Here is a 20,479-nt window from a genome sequence, read left to right as displayed (position 1 = left end):
GTTTTTGCTTTGGCCCCCTGACACCCCCCAGTGTGCTCCTCCATCCTTGCAAGGGGCTAAAAAGTGTGTTTGATCGGTAGATGGATCAATGATGGCAACATCAGCAGCAAAATTTTAGTAATTTAAAGTGGTGATTCATTTGGAATTCATTATTTTTTTGTTCTAATTAGCAATTGTCTGTGTTTGACTGCTTTTCCTGGTCTGATTTCTTATTCCGGTGAGCATTGTTCAGAGTTTGAATATAACCCCGGGCTCACACTGCATCCAGTTCAGCTCCAGTCCAGCCACCGGAGCGGTCTAGCTATGGCAGATGGCTGCAGTCCAGTTCTCTTTATAAAAAGGGTGTGCAGTATCATAAAGGATGGAGAGGTTCTGGACCTCTGTGATCAGCCTCTCATCATCCATGGTGTTAAATGACCCATATGACGCTCTACCACAAACTTTGTGATGCTGTGTCAACGGATATGACCCAACGTTTACACCACAATGAAAACATAGTGAGTAAAGCGGAAAATAGGTTTTATTTTGAAAAATGTACCAGATACACTTGCTCGCATGATTTCTGGTTTTGGTGGTCAATAGCCCCAACTTCACAAAGAAGTACTCTGGCTTGCTCCGGCCAAAATTTTAAGCCACCAAAACAGATTTGGCCCACCGGAGAGGCCGGACTGGATGCGAGCGCCTCTCGTATTTTTTTAGTTACGAAAAGACTGGCAGCTGCACCAGAGCTGGATGGGATAGAGTGTAATAAACTTAAACCAGGAGGTTTGGTATGTGACAGTGTATTCAATCAGTAAAGTGTACCCAAGAACTAAAATGTCTTTCTGAGTGTTTTAGTTTTCTTAAAAGCTGGCAGCGATGTTGATCCTTTTTTAAAACAGAGCCTCCATGATGTCCACACAGACAAACATGGTGTTCATTTTACTGTGGGAGGCTAAATCCATCGTTTTGACAAACGGGATCACCCGGTTGGCTTCTTGAAAAGCCGGATACTCCCTATTTGGAATGTGAGTGGGAAGGGGTCAGTCAATCCAGCTATCTTATACAGTCAATGGTTCCTCATGGATAAGTGTATCCTCCTGCTGAGCAGTGATTCATGGTGGAAGAGCTCATGTTTTTTAGTATTGTTTCCTCTTTATCCACCTCTGCTTACCTTAGTCTTTCCTGGAACCACTTTGGCAATCCGGTCCCAGCGTTCTGCAGTTCCTCGTGGGAACTGCTGCAGAGCCAGTTCCAAAAGTTTCTGCTGGTTCTGAGTCCAGGCGGAAGCATGACTCTTCTCCATGTTGTCTTGAGGCTCCGCCTCCTCCTTTTCTACTGCATTTGGGTCAAAATCTCTCTGCCGGCGACTCCGGACCTTGGCTTCTGCACCTTCTTTGTTCCGCCGTCGAACAGGAAGACCATCTTTTTGAGTCTCCTCCTGCTCCAGCTCCGCCCCCACTCCTGGCGCCGAGTCATGGACAGGAAGTGATTTCCCGTGATGTCCCTTTAGATCTGAAAACTTTACCAGCCCTGAAAAAAGGACAAAAAGGAGAGAAACCTTAAAAAAAGTAGTTACTGATTAGTGTTCCAGCACTTCTCATCTTTATCTCATGTCTATCGTCATTGAACGATAACGAAGAGACTTTCAAACCACGATGATATCCGTTCTGAAGGCCATCATCTAGTCATAAGAAGTGAGGCATCATAGTCAAAGGCACCACATGATTCATTATTTTTCTTTCACAAGTCATGAGTACAAGAGAAGGGCCTTTAAATTTGAAAAGTTAACTTTTTTTTAACAAAGGCAGAGTTCATAAGATCTTAAAAGGATGAACTAATGATAAAAGCTAAGGAAAACGGGAACCTTACAGTTAGCAAAAGGGCCTTTATCTGAATCAGCAGCAAGATAGATTCAAGAGTCCCCAAACCACAGCAGTTTTAAAGCATTTCTGATTAAATCTTGTGAGGGAAGCCAAATTTATTCCAATTTAACCACCACAAATGGCTGTATGGAGACGCAGACCTGCTCCAAAAACAAAACCTGCATTTAGACAATCCACTGCTGGGCTGGAGAGTTAACAATCAGTACTACCATCCCTGCTAACCGCAGCAACCAACCAACTTTGCCCCTTATAGACTCTTTAACTCCAATATAAATGCTGAAAAAAGAAACAGCTGTGAAGCCAGGAGAGTTAAATCCTGGTCCTCCTTAAAAAGATCAGCCTTTGATTTCCTCATGCTGAAACAAATACAATAATCTGTGTTTTTACATATTAGACTGGTTTGCGTTAAAGACATGTTTTAGCCCTGCTAAAGTTTAAGAACTTCAAGACGCATCCAAAATGTCTAGGCCATCAGAACAATGTTTTTTTTACTAATTTTTTTAAAAAATACCAGCAAAATCCTATAAAAATATTGCATATTTTGAATAAATGTAGGATTTTTCTATATATCAAAAACTTCTTTAAGAACATGTGACGCTGGCAGATTTCTTAGATTACAACTTTGGTACGGGAACTAAAAAAGTGAAAGAGCAGAAACGGATTTACCTGGGGTGTGGTTCACGTTGTCCTTCATCTGCTTGACTTTAGCCGTCACCTATTGAAAGCACAAATGTGAAATGTTTCTCTAGTCCTAAAAACACAGAATCAGTTCAAGAACCAGCAACAGTCCTTGTGTGTCTGAACTATTGACTGTGTCTAGAGAACTGGACTGAGTGACTGTGACATCATCCATAGAAAATGCCTCACTTTTTTTTTGTCAGCGAAAATGGAGCCAATTTATAATTTGAATAACTGACAAATATAATGACTGAGTTATAGCTGTTCTGGGATTTTAGTTTCTTGGAACCAGCGAGTACTTCCTAATTGGAACATAAGTGGAGAGGGGTCACTTAGTCCAGTTCTCATATACAGTCAATGGTTCAAACCCAGGAACCCCCCCCCCCCTTGTTAAGTGCATCTTCCTGCTGAAAATCACTCATACTGGTGCATCAGATTTATTGACTGTATATAGAGAACTGGACTGAGTGAGTGGGACATCACCATAGTAAATGCCTTACCTCCGGCTTCAGCGATATGGAACTAATCTAGTCACCATTTTTCTGGAAGATGTCGCCATGTTGGAGCCAGATGACAGTGATTGGTCCGAGTCGGTCTAAGTCAATGTTTCCATGGTAACCCCTGTCCTCAATTATGAGTAAGCTCGTTAGAAGTCCACACTCTGTTTACTGAGAGAATCTGTCAATCAAATGTTCAAAGCAGCAACATGTGATTTTGACTTCTTGGAGGCAGCAGGTACTTCCTATTTATAACATGAGGGCAAAGGGATCGCTCAGTCCAGTTCTCTACATACAGTCAATGGTTGGAACAGTGGGTCTCTTCAGTAACCTAGATGGATCAAACTCAACTGAACAAAAACTCACATCAGTTACGGATCGGCCCAGCTCATGAGCAATCTTCTCCCATCGACCCGGAGAGCCTCCTGGGAATTTACCCATCAACCTGCTGAGCAGACTCATGTCCTCTTCTGTCCACCCTGAGGCCTGCAGACACAAACAGGCCCGTCAGAACCAGCCTTCGTGTCCTCTGAAGCACCAACTACTCCAGAATGAGGCTGAAGCCATCAATGGTAAAAGAAACTGTAACTTTACTCAGCCACCAGTAATCCAACTACTTAGACTACAATGGAACAAGTTTCTGTTAACCTGACTGAGCCGTTTTCTCTCAGTTTCATCTTAAATGGTGCACTTATTTAAATGAAGATGATTGGCTGAGAAGGAAAGATGTGATCATGAAAACGCCCTATCAGGATGGCACAGACTTTTCCAGCATGGCTACAAATGCCTCACTGACTGAAGCACAATCTCCATGAACCCTCCCACACCATCTCCACAACTCCGAGTCCTCTTCGTGATGCTGCACGCCATCCCACCTTCTTTTTGGAGGCCTTGCCATCTTGCAGCCAGTCATCCATCTGGTCTTCAATGTCCTCGATGGACGTGGTCTGGTCGTACATCTGGTAGTTCAGGCTGTCTGCAGGGATCTCGTAAACAGGAAACTCTAATTTGGGTTTCCTGACCTTCGCCCTCTTTTCTCCTGTGATGGAGGAGCAAAAGAGGTGATCAAACAGACCGACTGAAGCAAACGCAGACGCATTTTGATTAAGGGGAGCAGCTCACGGGGGGCAGCTTCCTGTTCCGAGGCAGCTTCCTCCTCCTGCTGCTGCCGCTTCTTCTGCTGGTAGTCCTCATAGTACTGCTTCACCTCCTGGAACACCGAGAGCACAACTGGAGCTCAGACCTGACACCTGCAGGACTAAGGTCTTCTTCTGGTTTACTTTCTGATGAGACGCTCTCAGGAAACGACAAAATCATCAACAGCTACTCGCGGGGAGCGGTAACTTCCTAACTATGGTTCTCCTCCTAGTCTTTGTGCATTCACACTGAAGTGAACCACACCAGAGTTCATCTGCAAGTGAACAGAGCGGGCCAGAGTTCTGCTAGACAAAGAGGACTCTAAGAGGTAACCAGCTCTGGATCGGATCAGGACCAAACCGGGTGTGAAAGCTTCTAAAGCTTCAGAGTTAGCCCCAAACACTAGAGTTTAGATTTGAACTGTGGGCCCCTTCTTTGAAGGTCCCACAGTCATTCTGGGTTCAAGTACACCATCTCCTGGACATCATGATGTTTGTAATTGGGACGTTCAGAGGTTGCACTCTTTGGGCTGATCAGCACAACAGAAAAATTCTACTAAAAGCCACATGGACTAGTTTCTTGTCTCTGCTGTCTTTGTTTTTTTATGTGACCAATGAGAAGAGGTATGAGGTCAAACCAGGATCAGTTTAGAGTGAAAGAAAAACCAGATTGTTAGAAAAAATAGAAAATTTAAAAAACAGTTTCTTCTCTTTGATGACTCTAATTTGACCCCATATGACTCATGATGCTTTTAAGTGTATTTTACTGGTAACACCACAGAACCATGATCTTTTCGGACTTATCAAATGAAACAAACTGGAAAAGAACAAACAAAACTGTGAGAATAGTCCATCAAAATCTTAGGAAACTACGGAGACCGTCCAGTATTTGCAGCACCTGGAGAGTTTGGGGCAGGTTTTTGACAGACAGGTAAAGCCAGATGCTGAGCTTCAGTGGAAGGATGTCCTGCCAGTGAGGCCTTTCCTGATTTCTAGAACAAAAAAAAAAAACGAATCAAAGACGAACCAGCAAACAGGATGATGAGTGGGGATGATGTCACACAGGTACCTGTCAGTCTGATCCTGACCAATACACCTGAGATCATCTACAGGTCTCGGGTTCATCTTCTTCTTCTTGTCCTTTTTCTTCTTGCTTAGAAGCTCATCCTAGAAACACGAAGCTCAGGTCACATGACCGACACATATCAGAGATCTGCTTATCTCTGATTGGCTGACTTACCAGCTGTTTCTCCAGGTAAATGGACCAGATGACAGCATAGTGCCCCACAGTGAGAATGAGGAAGAGGAGGAAGCCCAGCTCTGCGTTGCTCATCTTTCGGACTCGTCTGTAATAAAAGACTGGCTGCCGCCAGTCGGGAAGCCCGTTCACCAGAATGTCGTCGTAGCTGGGGAAGATATCGGGTCATCCTTAGATCGGTTAATTGTTACGTTTTCAGCCAAAATCAAAACCTGTGTCGTTTTCTGGAGAGCTACACAAGTTCATTAGAAATTTACTTCTGAGTTGTGGGACTGTTGGTGCAGAGGAACCCCACCCCACTTCCCATCACCCATCTGTTTAGACGCTCTCCCGCTACCTTACAGCCCAAAAACGGTGAGCAATACTCAGCTATCCAGCCGTGCAGGTTTGAGCCAGATGCCAGTTTAGACGAGGAAAAGGAAGACGTTCATGGACCTAGTCTGCAAGTGGATGAATCAGAATGGAGCAAGCCCAGCGTATTTTCTAAGTACAGGCTTTTTCAAACTACTTTTTTTCATCTGTTCCCGTTTCATGAGGATTTGAATAAAGAAATACTCAGAAATACAGTTTGCGCTTAGTTTTCTTAATAATTGTGAGAAAAATTTCCCAAATGAAAAACGTGGCTTTCACTGAAGGAGTTGAAGGGGCTTCTGGTGGCTGACTGATCACACAGGTAAAACGCACCTGCGCCGCCTCTCCTCGTCCTTCAGGACCTCATAAATGGCCACCAGCTGCAAACAAACAAAGAACGGAATGTCAACTCCAGCTTGTGGAGTTTTGGTTTAAGTTTGCAGCTCTTACCTGTCGGAACTGAGTCTCTGCGTTCTCATCTTTGTTCTTGTCCGGATGCAGAGAGAGGGACAGCCGGCGGTAAGCCTTCTTGATCTCTGCCCCCGACGCATCCTGATAGGTGAGATCAGTGATGATCATTAGACAGTAAAAGGTCAGGAGAAGGTTAGAGACAAAGTTCTAAGGATGAATTGATCAATAATAATCTGATCATAATCTGATTATGAGCTCACATTGACCTGAAAGTTATGGAGAATCAATCTAATTATAATCCAACATAAATGTTAATATGATCTGATATTAATCGGATTAATCCCACAATCTGACAGGATTTTGACAATAATCTGATGTTGATAATCAAAGGTAAGACTTCTTTTCCTGACATCAAAGGAAACAGATGTTTGGGTTATCTCTTCCATCATGTTTACTAAATTCATGACAAGTTAGTGAACAGAACCTTAAAGCATCAGACAAACTGGGATCACTTTGATCTGACATAGTGACCCCAGATCTAGTTTGTGATCTAGTTTATTCATCTCAAAATGATCCAGAACTCTTCCTTCGTTAGCCTGATGCTAAGCTGCCGTTCCGCCTATGGGTCGCGCTGTGTACGTGGCCGCCACGTGATTACCATGGAGACCACAGCAGCAGGTACCAACCTGGTCCAGGTTCATGAACTGGTAGAACGTCTGCGGGATCTCCTCGACCAGGTCGAACAGCTCCAGGTCCGCGTCCCAGGCTGTCAGAGGAGGGGGCGCGGAGAGCAGCAGGCTCAAGCCCAGTAGAACCGGGCCGAAACGAGCCGAACACAGCGCCAACATCCTGGACGGAACGGACAGCACCCTAGAAGACGAAGCTAATGAGATCCCGGGACCAGAACATGGGCCAGACACAAGTGGGCCCTGGAACGTGAACTTCTCTGTTTTAGACTGTTTCTGGTAGAAATCTGCAGGGAGCAGCACCGCCACCTGCTGGTGGGAGGGCGTAACAGCTTTTTTTTTTTTCCAACTACAACAAAAAAGTTAATGAATTTTAGTCAACAAATGCGTTAGGTTTTGTTGAAAAAATTGTTCAAATGAAACGCAGCAGACCATGTCAAAAAAATAAATAAAATAAAATAAAATTCCCCACAAAGATAGTATGGAACATCAGAAGTGTCTAACAATCAGATGGCCATAAAAACAACGACATTTCTTTACATCCCATTTCTAAACTTTAGAGGTATCTGTTCTTGTCGTCTTTTCTCACTCAGCACGTTGTGTAAAAGGTGGTTGATGTTACTGTTAGTCAAAATGTCAAGGAGTAACCCTGAGTCTTTTAAGTTATTTATTTTTTTATTTATTTTTACGGTTTTAGCCCTAATCTGGGACCTCCCTACTACCACATCCTATTCTTGCATGAGTGGAACCCTAAGCTTAACTCAGGGTAGTTTGCCTTAAACTTTCCATATCCCACTTGGATTAAAATTGTTTATCAGATTGTAGCCCTAACCCAGGGATAAGATCCCAACCCTAAATTTAGGGGAATGACCATAAACCTACCTAACTGCATAAATGGAACCTAAGGAATGTCATTCATTCATACATCTCCTGAGCAGCCTGTCCCTTTTAGGGTCTGAAAGGAACAAGCTGTAAAATGTGGGGCCAGGGGATGGAGGACCTGTGTCTCTGTTTCTGAGATGCTAGTATGGAGTGAGCTCTGACCCCGCCACCTGTTGGATGGTTCAGTCCAAACGTTTTCTTCCCTCTAAGTCATTGTGAGTAGTTTATATTCCTAACCATGGATCTTCACTTCCTGGGGTTCAACTTGTTGCATTCTATTGCTTAAAGTTTTGGATTGTGAACCATACTCAATCCTTGTGCTAAATTAGGCATGTTTACATTAAAACTGGGGTCATCTGGACCCCACAAGACAGACTTTTTTTTCCCAATGATTTTTATTCTTCACTGGTGTCTGTGGCATACATAAAATCCTGTCCACCTTTGTCAGGAGAGGGATCACACACCAATGTAAGGGTGGGTCATCTGGACCCCATAAGAGAGCACGAGGGTTAAACCATACAGGGATCTATGCAGGTTCTTGGGTTTAAAGTCAGTATATCTGCAGATCAGTTCACAATCAATTGACAGTGATTCCCAATAGCTGAATGACATCTGTCTCTGAGTTACAGGTGGGATTCTTCTGCAGAGAGTAGACAGGGTAGATGCTCCAATTCACCATAGAAAATGGTTCTGAATCGACCTCTACTCAACTGTGTCAGTGATCTTTCTCAAAGTTTATGTTGTCTTTGCGACAAAGAAACAATCCCACACAGTCAGGTACTTTTCAGACACTTTTATCTTAAACGTCGAATGAGTTCCCCTAGTCAATGGCATTTTGGGGTAGTGATGGGACGCTTCTCAGCTTTTACAGAGATTGTTCTGGTTTGGTTTCCAAATGAACTGGCCCTACTTGCTCTTAAAGAACTCTTCGTTGAGTACACTGGCTCTAATATTGTAGAACCAGAATATTGCTGGTGGCACAAAATTACTCCCAGGTGTTTTCACTGGGAACCAAAAGATAGGATTTTGTGCAAATTAAGTCAGCAAACTCTCAGTATTAAGAAGTAGTTTGTCTTTTATAAACTTTGATCTCAATAAACTCTTTGGGAAAAGAACGTGCGAGGCAGAAAATGAACAATAGATTCAATCACACTTTGAATTATACATAAAAATCCATTCATGCACAGGTCCAAAAAAACAGAACCAGAACAGAGACAAAATAAACTTGGTAAACAGTCTGAACAAACAGTCTGAACATCTTCAGTGCAGTTTGGGAATAAAAATGGGAGCTTTTACTGTGAAATAACAGGAAATGAGATCAGATGGGCGTGGCTTCAGCAGTTAGTTCATGTCTTGCACATTGTTCTTCTCATTGGTTTTCTTAGCTGTGCCCAAATATTACAAAATGAAACAGGAGTCCAAAGGAGATCGGTCAGGAAAGACTTCAGGCAGAATGCATCAAACATGCTTCATTGGTCTGAGGACCGGAAAAGTTACGCCACTCTTCACAAATCACTCTCCTGCAGATCGAGCCACCTCCCCCCCTTGTGGTGACTGTAGAGTTCAGCAAGCTTCCTGAACCTCGGCCCCCACTCCTTCAGGAAGGAGTAGCTCCCCTCGGATTCTCTTGAGTCTTGGGAGTTCAACGAGCTCAGTGACACGGCTGCTGACCCCAAACCTTCAAAGTTGTAAGTCTGCAGGGAGTCAAAGGGAGGCGCTGTCAGGTCTTGGTCTGCCACCTGGAGTCGGTCCCTGATGAACTCCTGGATCATCCTGTGTTTTTCTGTCCTGGAGTTTGGCAGCCTGGTGAGCTTGGTTTGGTTCAGGTGCCTCAGTGCAGACATGTCGAAGGCCTCGGTGTCCTCCTCTCCGCCACCTTCATCATCATAGTAGACTATGTTCTCTTGGATGTCCTGCTCGTGGTCCAAAATCCGGGTTTGCTGCTTCCTGCATCTGATGACTGTGGTCACTATGACAACGCCTATGGAGACAGGAAAACCTAACAACACAAGAGCAACAGCAGAGACTGAACTGTATTTTAAAAGGAAGTTCTGTAGAACCAGCTCCATCAGTTTAAGAATTCCAAAGGGACCAGAAACTGGACCTGGTTCTAGAGACTTCCTGATGTGGGAGCTATGAATGCTCTGTCCATACCCAGCAGTGTGACGACACAGGTCAGGACAGTGGCAGCACTCAGGATGCCTTGGAGGTGTGGCGCCCCCCAGTGGCACAGCCGCTGCCCTCCAAGGAGGTCACAGCTGCACACGGTGATGGTCAAGGTGTTGGTGCTGCTCAGCGACGGGCGGCCGCCATCTGAGATCACCACCGGCAGGAAGTGCATCGACTGATCCCGCCGCAGGAGACCAGTTTGGCGAGTCAGGACAGAGGCTGTGTTATCTGTAGATGGACAGGTGAGGCAGCATGAGACCCAGCTAACCAGCATTTAAGGCTCAAGGTGGACTGACCATGGTTGTCTGTCAAAGTGAAACTGTGGTTAGCTGCCGTCAGGGAAAACAGGAAGCGATGTCCTCTCTCTGGTTCATCAGGATCCACAGCGCTCAGCGTCTCAACAACCTGAGGTCCCAAAACAAAACGTGTTAATGACTGAAACTCTGGTCATGTGACTGCAGAGACCAAGTCACAGAATCAGGTCACCACATTACTGACATCATTATACAGTAGGGTCATTTTGGTCCCAGATGGAGGAATCACCAACGTGTGACGTCAAAAGCTTTACATGTTCCAGAGTTGGGGCTTCCCTGTCAAGGTATGACCTCGATCTGCAGTACTGCTGATTCAAAACAAGGTGGGGCTCACCTGTCCTGGCAGGGCGTTCTCACAGACTGAGGTTTGGTACTTCCTGGCAAAGCTCGGAGCATTGTCGTTAACGTCTGTCACAGAGATCAGAACCACTGCTGAGCCCGCCAGAGACGGACCCTCTGCAGCACAGAAAAACACCTGTCAGGTACATGCTAAAAAAAACATCATTCAGTGTTTCCTCTGACCAGTTTGATGCTAGTATTATTGTATAATATTACAGATTTTTAATTTCTGCTGCCCAAAGGTAATTCCTTCCCTTTTAATTTCTCCAAAACACCTGCAGAATATAAAGTAATGAATGCATTTTACTTTTAAATGGTGGGTGATACAGTTAGACAAGGAGCTTTAATTTTGATACGTTTTGGCTAAATGAGAGTACAGGAAGCAAAGAGAAACCAATCATCACTTTTAGTCAGTTTAGTCCATGAAAAGGGTAAATGTAGGCAATTTACTTTGAAAAGTGAGAAAATAGAGACCAGTCAGAGAACCTGAGGACTCTATGTGTCAGAAACACTAAAACAAATGTTACAAGCTGGGTAAAATGACACCACCTATAACAGCAAGAGGACAGAGATGACTGTGTGGACAACATACATATTGAGTTCCCAAAAAATGATCTATGAAACCAGACAAGAAAATTGGCACAGTACATTAAGTTGAAATTCATTTGAAAAAGCTCAAAGTGACAAATGCAAGCAGAAAAATTATTTTGTTGAACACTTTTATCCCCAAATTCCTCATGTTCTCACTACTTTAAAGACCCAACTGCAATGAAAATCATCTTTTCTGTGTTTTTAACATGTTCTTGTAGCATTGTTCTCATAACAGATAACCAATATAAAATGTTTTACAATTAAATCTACATTTTTGAGTATTTCTTAATTCAAATCAGGAGCAGATGAAAACCGAATGCTAGAAAATGCTGACACAGCTGCTGAAATGGCCGTACCAAAGTCCCCTGCACACACTCTGGCCTACTCACGGCTCACGGTTTGGTGTGCGAGTGTTCAACACTCATGCTGTACCAAATTGCAATTCTGGCTCAAAACTGTACGGCTAGATTGTTCCGATATTGCTCGTTGTTATTTTTGCACCGCTAATGTTAGCTAGATGCTATAACAGAGCTCTCAGAACAATGGGAGGGAGGGGGGCGGGGTTGCTCTTCGCCAACAGTCCCGCCCACAAATCAGAAATGTACTTCTAATGAGCTACTTCCACTGAGCATAAAACCTGTCTTTAAAAACAAAAAAGGCTTTTTGATTTTGGCTAAAAACGACACAAACACAATTAAAAGGTCACTAGGAACGAATTACAAAAGACAAAGATATGGTTGGAGTAAGACTTAAAATCACATTTTGTTGTGCGGTACAAGTTACTGAACATGTAATGAGTGAACATTACTCTTAAGTCATTGTGTACTGTAACTCTGCATGAGTCCTACGTTTCTCAGTTGCGGTGATGGTAATGTTGTGCAGAGCTCTGCTCTCTCTGTCCAGATGTTTGTTCGTCCTGATGACACCTGAGCTGCTGTCGATGCTGAAGTGACGCTCCAGGTCGGAGCTTTTGTCGATGGCGTACCTGGCGACAGACGTATGCTCAGGTGTTGGTTTTTAAAAAGATCTGTTCATTCTCTTGCTGTCAACTCATCATCTCACCTGACTGGACTGTTGGAGTCATCTGGATCACTAGCTGAAACGGATCCCACTACAGTTCCCACTGGAGCCCCTTCAGAGACCATCATCCAACTGACAGGAGGGGTGAACACCGGGGGCTCATTCACGTCCTCCACCTGAAGCTGAACTGTGGTCAGGTCACTGAATGGACCCACCAAAAGAAAGCGAGGGTCCACTATGCGGTTGGAGACTTCTACATGTAAAGAGAAACTGGATCTGCTCTCAAAGTCCAGAGGCTGTCGGAAAAGGAGACCAGATAATGGTATGATTATCTGAACTTTAGGGACGAATCAGGAGTAAAGACATTTCATGATCACATTCAGAGACTTGTGGTGGATGGAGGCGTAATCAACAGATTATTATAGCAGGAATAAAATATCTTTTTGTGTAAAAATGTTCAAGTCTAATTGATAAAACCTGCAGCGTTAAGAACACTACAAGCTACAAGCTGAAAATATGTAAACTTTTGTTAGACTTGATAAAACAATAAAAACAGCAACAGTAAAGGTTATTTTTAAAGTTAGGATGAAGGTTTGAAAAGAGAGAGGATGGGGTAAATTGAAAAAGTGCAGGGAAAAAGATGAAAACGATGCATTTAAAGAGTGAACACATCAAGGTGTGATAGATGTAGATGTAAGACAATGATGTAAGACTGAAGTTTTGATTTCTGATCCATCCTCTTCAAGAAAAACTGAACATCTTCAGGCATGTTTGTGTGTTAATGAGTGAATGTGTGAGTTTGGAGGCAGGCCTGGAAGTAGTACTTCCATAAAGCCTTAAATAAGAATAAGAAAATAACTATTCTTACACAACTGGGCTCCACCCCCTCCTAACCTAAATGTGCTGCAGGGTGAACTAATACCGTGTGTAAGATGATCAGACCCTCCTGTGTGTCCGGATCTGTGATGATGCCAAAAGTTCCCACTTCATCTCCGTCCAGGATCTTGTAATCCATTTCAGCATTCTGACCCAGATCGAGATCCACGGCTTTGATCTTAGCAACCACAGATAAGATCAAAGCCGACTCCGGTACAGTGAACTGGTATAGCTCTGTTGAAGACAGCAGTCGGTTCTCATCAGCACGTCAGAGGCAGAAGTCACCTTGAGAGATGGCGCTTACTGAGAGGGAAGCGAGGTGGGTTGTCATTGATGTCAGTCAGTGTCACAGTGACAGATGTGGTTCCTGACAGACCTCCCATCTGACCCACCATGTCTTTAGCCAGGATGACCAGCAGGTACTGGTCCCGTGCTTCCCGATCCAGGTCTGGCAGAGCTGTCAATATCACACCTGGAGGACAGGTGAGAAGGTCTTGAGCATCCTAATGTCATAGATAACCTCTCCATGGTTCTCTAGTACATCTCTGACATGTTAGTCTCACATGAACCAGACAGAGAATCTCAGGAACAGACCTTCTGCTTTTCTGCTACAGCCCAGAGTCAGAGACTAAACATAATGAGTTTCTGTTTTATGGAGTTAAGATGGTATTAGCCAAACCTATACAGTATTTTTCAATACCTGAAAAATACTGTACTTTAGAAGGCATTTTATCTGAAATTTTCTCATTTTAATCTTGTTTTGGAGTTATTTTATGATTTTAAAAAATATTTCTTTTTTTTATCCTTTTAATTGTAATTTCGGTGTTTTAACTTTGACTGTTTTTATTTTTTCCGTGAAGCACTTCTAATGTTTGGAAGATGTGAATCAACTGTGTTCAAAATAAGTCGCCCTCCTACAGTTTCATTCATTCACATTTTGGACTTAATTCAAAGCCTTTTTGTCACTCGAGCTTGTTGATCTCTTGGATGAAGAGTCTGGTCCAAAAAAAAAAACCAAAACCGTTTTTTGTTCATTCTCAGTAATTCTGACAACAAAGTCTGAAGTCCCTCTATCAATATCAATCATGGCAGAAGAATGAGCTGTTGGTACAAATATCATTCATAAAGTGATGTTGCTGTATTTGAACTTCTGTCATCTCACTGATCTATGCACCCAAATACCTCACGGATGATGAGAGTAGAGAGCATTTGTAAGCTGTTTTAATGACTCTTAATCTGGTGTGTTTGTGTGTGTGCTGGAGGGGTGCCTACACATTTCAGGATCATCCACAGACTAACTGTGGAGGGGTGGGGGGAGTTGGTAAATAAAATCAGTGTGATAGTGTGTCCATGGTTGAATGGGGCTATGACTGTAAAGCACTTTGGGAAGGTAGTAAAAAGCTATACAAGTATACGGCATTTACCACTTTTTAGTTCTTCTTTTGATTCTGGCAGCCAGCTATTGACACTTTGGTTTTGAATGAAAAAACAGTTGTTTTTTTTCCTGATCCGTGTGCGCTTACCTGTCTTTGGCTCCACAGAGAAGTATGGCTCACCCTGCAGGATGCTGTAGACGAGTCTGGCAGAGTTTCCATAGGTTGGATCATCAGCATCTGTTGCCACCACAGTCACCACTGACGTACCTGGAGAAAAAGAACATATAACTACGCTTTAGATTAGAACCCAAAGACTGTTCCTTTTATTTTAAGAGCCTGGCTTAACTTCATGTTCACATTGAGAGCTCCTTAGGCAGAGATGCTCTATTGAGCTTTGGGACATGGATGATGCTGTCTTCAGTACTTCTTTGCAACACTACAACATCAATCATTATGGTCATTTCAGTTTCCTGCCCACACCTACCTACAGGTGAGCTCTCATCAACCTGGGCACTGTATGGTCCATCGAGGAATCTTGGAGCGTTATCATTGATGTCCTGGACTTTGATGATGAACTGGGACTCTGGCTCCACCAACATGTTGGAGATTTTGTCTCGCGCCTGAGCTCTCAGGGTGTAATAGGGCTGCTGTTCTCTGTCCAGCCTCTTAATGGCGTGGATGTCTCCAGTTTCCTCATTGATGGTGAAGATAGACATGGCTCCATCCCCGGCTAGGAAGTACTTTACTTTGCCATCACCTTTATCCATGTCAGAGTGAAGCTGGAAGGAATAAAGCAAAAATAATCAATCTTTCCTGCCATAAATGGAGTTTGGTGAAGGAATACTGGAAAAAGGTCAGTAGATTTCTGCTTGGTTACACACTCCCAAGAGCTACACTAGTTGTGACAGTACTGGATTCACATGGGGCAGTGTGACCAATCATAGGGCTTGGATACATGCGAGAACCAGTTTTCCCTTTCCTTTAAAGACCTGGAGAGTCACAAAAAATACAAATAAATCTAGATGGTTAACAGTTTACCAAAAATGATTTTTAGATAAAAAATAAGGAGCAGAACCAGTTGGACAGGGACACTGACAAGCCCAGGAGCCAATACCCATGGGACACAACCTAAAGTACAGAGGGGACTGGGGTCATCTGGACCCCACAAGACAGTGCACTAAACTTTTTCCCAATGATTTTGGATTTTCACTGGTGTCCATGGCAGACATGAAAACATGTTCACCTTCATCCACCTTTGTCATGGGAGGGATAACACGTCAATGTAAGGCTGGGGTCATCTGGACCCCAAAAGATGGCACAAGGTTAAGAGGTGCTAAAATAATTGTTGGGTTGGGCACTGAGACACTTCCTGTTTGGTGGCAGAGATGTCTCGGCTACATTTTTAATTGTATTTCCCATCCATAAAGCTTGCTTTAGCTCTCCCAGGACATGTGAGTGACGATCTTTGTTTATCCAGGTGACATCTTGACGTTGAGTCATGGCATCATGGCATGACTCAACGTCAAGACACTCTTCAGTCAAACAGATTGACTTCATCTAATTTAATCCTTTTACACTTTGTACCATTATGCAACACTTTACAATAGCAAAGCCAATGTGAAAAGTCACTTTTCTCTGTGTTAGAACCAGCTGATTCACATTGATCGTGTGAATGTTGAAGAGTGTTTGTTATTTAGGCGTCACTGGTGACATCTCAGGTGTTAAAGGCTAAATTAACTTTTTTACCAAACTAATTAAATTTTACTTATCATTGTAGGTAGACACAAAGAACACATATATGAGAGAAAGAACATCAGTTAAAATAAATAAATATAATGCTCCAACCAACGTAGGTTAGTACAGTACAATGACATTACATGTTCTCTTTGGACACATCAAAAATCTCTACCCTGAGTTATTTCTTGTACCTTTCCGATGTACAGAGGCTCATCCCCTGTGTACTCCTCCAGCACAAAGAATTGGTTCCACACCCAACTTCTCCTCCTCCTTCTCTGATAGACTCCCGCTCCCCCACCCGAGATTTGGTGGAGGATGACGGAGTTCAGTGTCAACGCCTTACAGCCGGATTGCTCCCACTTTGACAAGACACACCAACAAAGCACACTCAAGAAGAGGCAATGGCTCATCCTTATGAGGATAGATGGTCCAAATGAAAAACACAAGTCCAAGAAAAAGTTCTGTAAGTTAAAAAAAATGATATTCAAATGTCCAATGACATAAACAGTTTAAAAAGAAAATTGTCCAAAGACTTTCCAGGAAGGAGCAGAATGCTGTTCATGGGAGGGGCTTCTGCAGACAGACAGGATTATCTGGAAGAAACGGAAAGAAAATGTTGAGACAGTTGATCAATACAATTATTGAGTTCATACTCATCAAAATTAAACCTGACACAAGAACAAACATTTTTAAAGCAATAAAGGAACATTTTCTTATCTAAATTTAGCACCTAGTTATGAATCTCGTTGGTGTTTGTCAAACATTGAATGTATTTGAAGAGAACACATTGAAACTCAAAAATCATTCTATATTTGATAAAGCCTTCTAACAAGTTTCTTACATTAAAGTAACACGGTGTTAAGGTTTTCTTGAACTTACAATGACTGTCAGTCTGAAAGTTAAACCCAATAAGTGTATATAGATCTGGGGTGTGATGTCATCCTTAAAGATGACACTTCCAGCTCCAATAACATTAATTCATATGTTTGCGATACGGACACCACCATGTTGGAGCCAAATGTCGTAAGTAAGCAGTGAATGGTCTGAGTTGGTCTGAGTCAACATTTCTATGACAACCGCTCTCACCAATCAGGATTGAGCCTGTTAAAAGTCCACACCTCCTACTATTGAAATTGGGCTCAAGAGAATCTGTCAATCAAACATTTTGAACGTTTGACGTGAAACCACATACTTTTACTGAGCAATCTGATTGGTCAGTTTATAACTTGAATAACTTGCACGACAGAATCTGATAAATAGAATGACTGAGTATCAGCTGTTTACTTCTCAATAGAAGTCTAAGGAATTTTGGCATCTTAGAGCCAGTGTGTACTTCCTGTTTGGAATGCGGCGCAGGTTGTGGTGGTGGTGTCCACTGTCCAGCTCTTATTAACAGTCAATGGTTAAGCCTCTGACCAAGGTTTAAATAAACAGAAAAGACGTGAAGGTAAGAAGAACTGGTTTACAAAAACGTACACACAAACAATGCAAACACAGACACACAAGCACACAAACAATGATACACAATTACAGTACTCTGTAACACTTTAGATGAGGTGCTGCAAAACTCTCAATATAATATTGACAAAGATAATTAATACTTTCAATTAACTTTGTTCAGATTATTGTTCTTATAAATGTCTTACTAACACCCTATAAACACATTATTAATATTTGTTAATATGTTAGTAAAGATTATTACGGAATCTTATCATAAAGTAATCCAGTACTCACAAATAAATACACACTTACAGAATAACACATACACACAAACATATTTACACATGCACACTCTGGGACAAATACAGACAAAAGCATATATAAACACACAAACACTAGAACAAATACACAAAGGCATAGGCACACACACTTGCTACATGTGTATATGTACCCTACATGTACCTCTACAGTATATGGAGACACATGTAGATACAAGAAAAACACATGCACATCCAAAAACAAGCACTCATCCAAACCCAGATACAAATATATACTGTGTGTGCACGTGTACAACACCACAGGTGCACTAAGAAAACACACAAACTGATAAGCGCCTAAACACACGTGCACAAACACACACAAACACATACAAGAGTATATGCACACACAGAGCAACACAAACACAGGAACACACACACAGGCAAAAAGACAAAAACACTTGAAAACATACATGTCAAAACATGCGCACACGTGTACACAAAAAACATGAATACATCCACATGAACACCTCCATTTACACAACGCATTCACAGAGAGGCATCTACACGTACATACACAATAACACATGTACATCTATCTATGTCTGTCTGTCTAACTACAGTATCTACACACACATAGACATAAACTCATGCACACATACATGTCAACACACACACATTTCCTTACACACGCATACACACAAACACAGAAAAGCATGCACAAAGACATGCAGAAATGCTCATGCACACAAAAACCATTGCAGCTTGATACAAATATGTTTATTTAAACACATAAATAAAAGAACACACTCGTACACACACAGGTGAACACAGACACATGCATACAAAAAAAAACAAAAGTGCGCAAACACTCACTAATACCTGCACACAAACACCGATGCACATGTATAAACACACAAATACACATAGGCAAATGTATTCAAGTACACAAACTGGTAAACACAGATATGCACAAATACACAAACTGACATGATTTTTTTTTTCCTTGGAAGAGGCTTTTATCCAAACCCACAGATTTAGAAGGGTCAGTGTGTAAACGTGTGTGTATGCAGAGAGACCCACTTGGGTACGCACATGTGCACTCTGACTCACAGATGTCCTACTTTGTACATTTCATTGACTTCCATTCATCTGGACAGCCTAACCTTCTCCAGACCTCAGAGCTCGTCTGCTCCACGGCTGTAAAGGGAACACACGAGGTGATGTCTGGGTCTGGTCTGGGCTGACAAGAACTACCAAGAATGATCAGAAAAGTGTGTAAATCAATACAGAGAACAAAACTGAGTTCCTGATCTGTCAGTAGGACGTTTAAAGCTCTGATAAAGAGTAAATGTCTCACCGTCCGGCTGCTGTTGTGGGACTTCTGTGTTGATCTGGAGACTCCTGATCATTGAGATTTGATATTTTTTAAAGCTGAATTTTAAAAAATGGCATCATCTGTACTTTTCTAGGATCCTGGTGTGACTTGTTAGCTCCCCTCAGAGGCAATCTACTTTGTAGGGTGGGGGGGTAGACTGCAGTGTTCAGCTCCTCCCCATCCCAGGAAGAGAGGTGGGGGTGAGAAGCTTTATCACATCTGCAGGTCTGCTTCAGTGTGTTGGCATTGAAGTCAAAATTCTTTATTCCATCATTAAAAAAAACATCTGCAGTGTAAAAATCGACTAAACACTGAGACAACACCACTCAGGTGATGGAACGTCTAGAAAGACCATGACAGCTGCTGACAGGAAGAGAAAATGCAGTCAGAAGGAAAACATTTTCACCCTGAAGAGGCTTCGTTATATCTACAGGTTAGACCCAAACCCACCAGCATCAGTCCAGGAGAGACGCTCCAGCCCATGTGACCGACAGGCTGCAGCTCCATCAACACAAATCCTCTCCTAACACGCTGGAGTAAAAGCGAGACCTACAGACACACTGTCAATCCATGGATAATCTGAACCACTGTAATCTGATTTAAAACACGTTCTGTAAACACAGTGCTAAACAGGATGGAATCAAAACAACCCCGATGTCAGATTTCATGCTCTGAGACAAAAAGGATGCTGGGATCTGAGTCTGGTTTGATGGTCTCACAACAGTTTTCTGCTGTGAGTCTCCATGTCCAAAACGTCCTAAATCCATCCTGACATGAGGGGGTCCAGCCAGGACCATGTTAGCCCTTTGACTGTCTGAAACGGTGGGAAATATTTAGAGAACACGTTTTTTTGTGTATTACTCCCCAAGGCACAGAGCCCCCTAAAGGGGAATTGAAGAAAGAAAATTAAGTAATTAATTTTTTTCCAAAAATTGAAATAATAATAAGAAAAACAGAATTCTGGTTAGTAACGGATGCGCACGAGAGTTTGGTGCACATCAATTAGTAACCAGAAAAAAAATTTTATTCAATTTTTAAAAGAAAAAAAGTTACTATCTGGTTTGCACCATTTACTAACCAGAACTTTTTTTGGGTAAAAATTAAAGTAGAGAAAAAGATTATGGATAATAAGTGTTGCGCACCAGATAGTAACTGGTGTGCAACTGTTACTAACCATTTTATTTTTACTTTGTTTTTTTACAGAGCCCCTAAGTAGTT

At 42.5% G+C, this 20,479-nt stretch overlaps 2 protein-coding genes across 2 annotated transcripts in view; both read right to left on the bottom strand.

Annotated features, from left to right (window-relative positions):
- dnajc1 (DnaJ (Hsp40) homolog, subfamily C, member 1) overlaps positions 1-7,198 on the bottom strand; it is a 10,225-nt gene extending 3,027 nt beyond the window's left edge. Inside the window, exons 1-11 of the mRNA XM_024268802.2 lie at positions 6,883-7,198; positions 6,236-6,337; positions 6,119-6,165; positions 5,417-5,582; positions 5,246-5,343; positions 5,075-5,168; positions 4,163-4,250; positions 3,916-4,079; positions 3,407-3,526; positions 2,532-2,580; positions 1,154-1,512 (exon numbers count right to left, since the gene is read on the bottom strand). Of these exons, the coding sequence (XP_024124570.1) occupies positions 1,154-1,512; positions 2,532-2,580; positions 3,407-3,526; positions 3,916-4,079; positions 4,163-4,250; positions 5,075-5,168; positions 5,246-5,343; positions 5,417-5,582; positions 6,119-6,165; positions 6,236-6,337; positions 6,883-7,044 (1,449 nt within the window). The 5' untranslated portion in view covers positions 7,045-7,198. The remainder of the gene's footprint in view (positions 1-1,153; positions 1,513-2,531; positions 2,581-3,406; positions 3,527-3,915; positions 4,080-4,162; positions 4,251-5,074; positions 5,169-5,245; positions 5,344-5,416; positions 5,583-6,118; positions 6,166-6,235; positions 6,338-6,882) is intronic.
- A 30-nt stretch (positions 7,199-7,228) lies between these two features.
- LOC112144430 (cadherin-7) lies at positions 7,229-16,596 on the bottom strand. The gene is made up of 11 exons (XM_024268954.2): positions 16,378-16,596; positions 14,934-15,228; positions 14,597-14,716; positions 13,378-13,545; positions 13,120-13,307; positions 12,240-12,493; positions 12,026-12,162; positions 10,582-10,703; positions 10,230-10,338; positions 9,919-10,161; positions 7,229-9,745 (listed from the first exon to the last, which is right to left on the bottom strand). The coding sequence occupies exons 1-11, from the start codon at positions 16,594-16,596 to the stop codon at positions 9,270-9,272; spliced, it is 2,331 nt and encodes a 776-aa protein (XP_024124722.2). The 3' UTR covers positions 7,229-9,269.
- Between the last annotated feature and the right edge of the window lie 3,883 nt (positions 16,597-20,479).

The sequence above is a fragment of the Oryzias melastigma genome, linkage group LG17, assembly GCF_002922805.2.
Source record: "Oryzias melastigma strain HK-1 linkage group LG17, ASM292280v2, whole genome shotgun sequence".
NCBI classification, from domain to species: Eukaryota; Metazoa; Chordata; class Actinopteri; order Beloniformes; family Adrianichthyidae; genus Oryzias; species Oryzias melastigma.
Note: the sequence above shows the minus strand (reverse complement) of the source record. Positions and strands in the feature narration are given on the sequence as shown.

What these genes read in the sequence shown, in the direction of transcription:
- LOC112144430 (XM_024268954.2), bottom strand. Translation starts at nt 16,596, where the DNA reads ATGAGCCATTGCCTCTTCTTGAGTGTGCTTTGTTGGTGTGTCTTGTCA. An exon ending in CTCTGTGGAGCCAAAGACAG is followed by an intron (nt 13,546 to 14,596) that starts GTAAGCGCACAC and finishes CCTGTCCTCCAG; the next exon opens with GTGTGATATTGACAGCTCTG. An exon ending in GACTCCAACAGTCCAGTCAG is followed by an intron (nt 12,163 to 12,239) that starts GTGAGATGATGA and finishes GTCTGTCGCCAG; the next exon opens with GTACGCCATCGACAAAAGCT.